The 4,703-nt window shown below is 55.5% G+C and overlaps 1 protein-coding gene across 1 annotated transcript in view; it reads right to left on the reverse strand.

Moving 5' to 3' along the window:
* The window catches only part of COL6A5 (collagen type VI alpha 5 chain), an 84,683-nt gene extending 83,440 nt beyond the window's left edge, over nucleotides 1-1,243 (reverse strand). Inside the window, 1 exon segment of the mRNA XM_006158515.2 lies at nucleotides 1,177-1,243. Within this exon segment, the coding sequence (XP_006158577.1) occupies nucleotides 1,177-1,243 (67 nt within the window).
* Between the last annotated feature and the right edge of the window lie 3,460 nt (nucleotides 1,244-4,703).

Below are 4,703 nucleotides of genomic sequence, written 5' to 3' on the forward strand. Positions count from 1 at the left end.
ACGGCGGCCAGGTGGGTACTCCTGTGGGCTGCAGCAGGCACGCAGCCGTGGCCGTGGGCTGCGGCAGTCAATGCGCACAGTAGCTGGCATCAGGGGCCAGCCTGATAGAGCTGGGCAAGGGCAGGTACCAGCACCTCGGCTTTAGGGGCCGCAGTCGGCCACGTCCACTTTCCTGCTCAGTGACGTGCAGGTGTCTAACCACGGCTCTTCTTCACAGTAATCCAGAAATGGGTTGGGAAATCCTGGGGTGGCACGGTGCAGGGCTAAGACTCAAGGAAATGGGAAAACCTAGGTGCCGTGCGAAGTTCTCCTCCTCCAAGGGTAGGTAGAGCAGAGGCACAGGGAGCTGGGGAGGTACGGGGCAGGGATGTCGTGCCGTTTCTCGGCTGGGACTAGCGGGAGCTCACTGGGCTCTTAGTCTCGCAAAGCCCACAGCAGAGCTGGCCAGTGCGTCCTCCTTTTCGGAGCTCGTGAGGGGCGTGGAGAGTGCTCAGAGACGCTTCCGTCCTCACAGAGCTCACAGTGCATGGGGCTGTGCTGAGCTGGGCCAAGGCCATCAGGCTGAGCAGGGCAGGGCAGGGCTGACCAGGTAACCCCTTTCTCTTAAAGGGGCTGCAGACATTAGTGGCTCGTTGCCAAAACCAGACATGCACGTTACACTCGGCGTAGAACAGCGAAGTCATAGTGACAGAACAAGAGCACACACAGTGCAGCTAATAACACCCTGCCCACCCTGCGGCCTTCGGACATAAGATAGGAGGCGGGGGAGCCAGACTGACCACTCTGACTCCACTTGCGATGCACCTCGCTTTCAGAGCCCGTACAGTCCACGCTGTAGCAGAAAAGGAAGGCCATGGTTTAGCCACAAGAATACTCTGAGGAGGGCCAGCAGGTGGCATATGGGTACACACTGCCTGGGGTTCTCAGGGAGGTCCCCAGGTACAAGCCTGGAACCTTCCCACAAAACGTGGAGCCTCGTACCACTGAGCCACTGCTTGGGCCCAGCTTCGAGCCGTCTTTGGGATACTGTTCATTCCACATTCTATACCTACAACTACTTGTAAACGTTGTGTATTTTGATATCTTAGTAAATAAATCATTTCCCCTACTTATTAAAATGAAGTTTTTGAGACATATTTTCTTAACTACTAATAAACAGAAACTGTGTGCCGATACCTGGGCTCTGATCTTCCAGCGTTTCGGTCCACAGGACTACAACGAATATGATTAGCAGCATCTTCATTGTGTTAGTGAAGTTTTCTTGCTTTTATTCTGCAGAAATTAAAAGAAAATATTTATGCTGTAAAAAGTCTTTACCTGAGGAAAGGGCTCTCGGGATAGTCACACAGAGTGTAATCCCTGTCAGCGAGTACTCGTCCGGCAGGGCAGCCATCGGACATCCGGAGTGCTTGTCGAGTGTGGGCAGTGAGGATGCTGCTGAGCCCTAACTATGGCGCGGGCTTCCTCTGTGTGCCCCAGCATGTCTAATGTAATCCTCCCCACGCTCTGTGACAATGCGGGGAACTCAGGCACAGGTGGCTCGCTCAGCACCGGTCCAGGACACGTGGTGGAGAACCCAGGCTCATGGCCACGCTGAAGCTGCACGCCCGATGGCTCCATGTCCCTGCCTCTCCTGTGACACCTCGCCATTTGGATTGTTGGAAGAAGCCATCAGCCACTCAGAACTGCCAACTTGTCCAAATCTGAAAGTCGTCTAGCCCAGGGGAAAAGTGAGGACAATACCAGGGTTCAGAGCGGTCACCAGATATGAGGGAGGGCCCAGGACCTGCTCAAGGCTGAAGCACATTGCTACGGCTGCTCCTGACCCAAAAACCCCCTGCTCCCATCAGGTATAACAAGCTTCAAGGCAGAGACCGGCATGAAGCGGTGGCCCCGGGAGGTCAGCATGGCAGTTTTGATCAAGGAGGTATACCCCAGACTAGACTTGGGGCCCACAACCCAGGCCGAGTAGCTACCAAGCGGGCCCACTCACCCTGTTCTCTCATTTTTCGATGCCGAGATGCTCAGAGGCTGACTGGGAATCCCAGGCTCCCACCAGCTCGAGGGGAGAGTGCCCTGAACGCGCTTTTGGGAGAACCGACAGACAAACAGCACAGCTGGAGGAGAGATGACTCACTGGGCAGCTGCCAGTCCACCTCACTGTTGCCGGGGGACGCTCAGCACATGCAGGTCAGCCCCACAGACACGGGGCAACACTCCCCGTCGTGGCCAAGCGGAGAACGGGAGGGCAGTAAACAGAACAGTGGCTCGCCTCCGGCCTCCCCTACATCCTGTGGTCACAGTGACCCCGCTGACGGGCAGCACTCGTGCTGAGTGACGGACCGCACCTCCTGCAGGCGGGCAGTCTGGCGTGTAACGTGCACCACGAGGCCTCAACGTGACGTAGTCAAGGAGCAGAGAAAGCTTAACGTGCTAAGTGCAAAGGCACGCCTTCCGGTAGGCTCCGACCCCAGGGGAACACGGGTCACTTAGCGAGCTGCAACAGCCTGAGCGGCCTTGGCCCCGTCGCCTGACCAGCACAAACAGTTTACAGGACGTTTCCACTGCTAGGTCCTGAGTCAAACATGGCACAAACCCAACCTAAACCACCACACTGAGTCTCTCTCTCTTCTTCTGCAGCCAACGCAGCGAGAGGCCCTACGCGGTAAGAAGTGGCCGTCAGGCCCTCCCTCCCGTCCTCTGCCTGTTTCTCTTCTGCCCAGTGCCTGCCTCTCACACTCCCTGGTTAGTCCTCCCTCATTCCAGACATGCACCACACGGGCTGGCAGGTGGCGTGGTGGCTGAGGTGCTGGACTCCCACATGGCTGACCACAGTTCAAGTCTTAGACCTGGTGGCTTGCTTCCTCACTTTTCTTCTCTCCCTCTCTCATCAAGTTAACAGTAAAAATACTCATCAATAAAATTAAATAAATAATGGCATTCTCAAGGTCACTCAGCCGGCCAGGCCTCGACTCCCTGGTTCCTGGGCGCATTTCCGGAGTGTGCGGAGGCCCCCTGGGTGTTCCTGTGGTAGGGCAGGAAGGCCAACTACCCACCTGTCTCCCTGTGCTGGTCCCCACTCTGGGGCCACATGGCTCTGCTTCCTTGACCTTCGTGACTCGCGCAGCTTCTCAGAGAGGCTGTGCCACCCCTGTACCCCCCACACCCACCAACACCCAGACACCCACTCTGACTGCCGGGCCGCCACGCTGCCAAGTCCGCGCTCCCCTGGGCACCTAGTTCTGCCCTGTTTCCGAGGTTACAGTCTCCCTCTCTGCTTCTCCTCCGAGTCATGCGCGCACACGCCTACACGCACACACACACACACATGTCCCAGTATTCACACCACACCCCTGACCAGTAAGTCAGAAGCCCTGGCCACAGGACCAGGCTGTGCTCTTCCATAGCTCCCACTGTGCAGCCAAGGTCGAGATCATCGGCCTGGAGCTTGTTTTCTCTTACGAAAGCTGCAAGGAGCAGAGCCACGTCCTGCTTCTCGGCAGCATCGCCAGCAACGCGACACACCCACACCCCAAGGAGCACGGTCGTAGGCGAGCAGGCACGGCCCCACAGGGGTCACAGCAGGGACGCTACTGGAGGGTGCCACGATGTGGAGGGCGGCTCTGGCCAGGGTCTTCTGTTCGCCCGTGGATATGACAGCCTGGGACACGTGGGCAAGTGGAAGTCGCTCTCTTCTGAGGCCGTTCATTCCAAACATACCCGAAGTGGGAGCCCGCAGGTGGCATGGTCGTGCAGTGGTTAAGGAGCTGGACTCCCACATGGCTGACCATGGTTTGAGTCCTGGACCCAGTGGCTTGAAAACCATGCTGGATGTGTGTGCATAAACCACATCCTGAGAGAGTGGAGACGGGATTGCGGCATGACCAACCCCCGGGGGATGATTGCTCACCTTCTCTCTCACTCTGTCTCTCCAGCAAGTGCACATGCCCTATGATAGAAACCTTAAAAAAAAAATAGGAGTCTAAGAAGCTTATGGATTAGAGTTGAAAAATAATACTTGTGAAATGAAAGCATTTGGCCTCAGGGTGCACGGCCAGCAGGGCTGTCTGAACGTGCCAGTGTGGTCTCTGAACACCCGTGCTCTGTCAAGGAGAGCAGCTGCTTCTCCTTCTGACGGGGCTTCGGTCCAAGAGGTTCAGGACATAGAAGGAACCAGCTCATTTCATGCCTTCAACAAAGCCTGTGTCCCCAAAGACCTGGACTCACTCACAGAATGAGAGCACTTTATAGCCATCGGTCAACCTTCTTATTTTACAGACTAGGGATCAAGTCTCAAGGCTCATGGTCTGAATTGAGTTCTGACTCTTCCATATTCCCCACCACCCTCTGATCAAAGCTGCAGAAGCCTTTAGAGTAGATCGAGTGGTTTTGTACGTTTTCTTTGATACCTTTTAATGAAGTAGACCCTGAAGTATAATCGTCTATTTATTCCACGGCAATCTAACTCGGGATGCGCCAGGAGTTAGAGATTGGGGGGAGATGCAAAGGCAGGTTTTGCTTTCTATCTTTATCGCTACATCAGGCTGGGTATTCCAAAAAGCTTTATGTAGGTACCCCTTCATTGTGAGACACTCTCAACATCGGCCCAGCACTGGCATGTGACGTTTGCTTGTGCGTCATCTTTTAGACAGTAAGCTCCATCCGAGAAGGACATCTTCTTACTTGGTTTCGGATTTCCAATG

This window comes from Tupaia chinensis, unplaced genomic scaffold, assembly GCF_000334495.1.
Source record: "Tupaia chinensis unplaced genomic scaffold, TupChi_1.0 Scaffold000601_1, whole genome shotgun sequence".
Classification (NCBI taxonomy): Eukaryota; Metazoa; Chordata; class Mammalia; order Scandentia; family Tupaiidae; genus Tupaia; species Tupaia belangeri.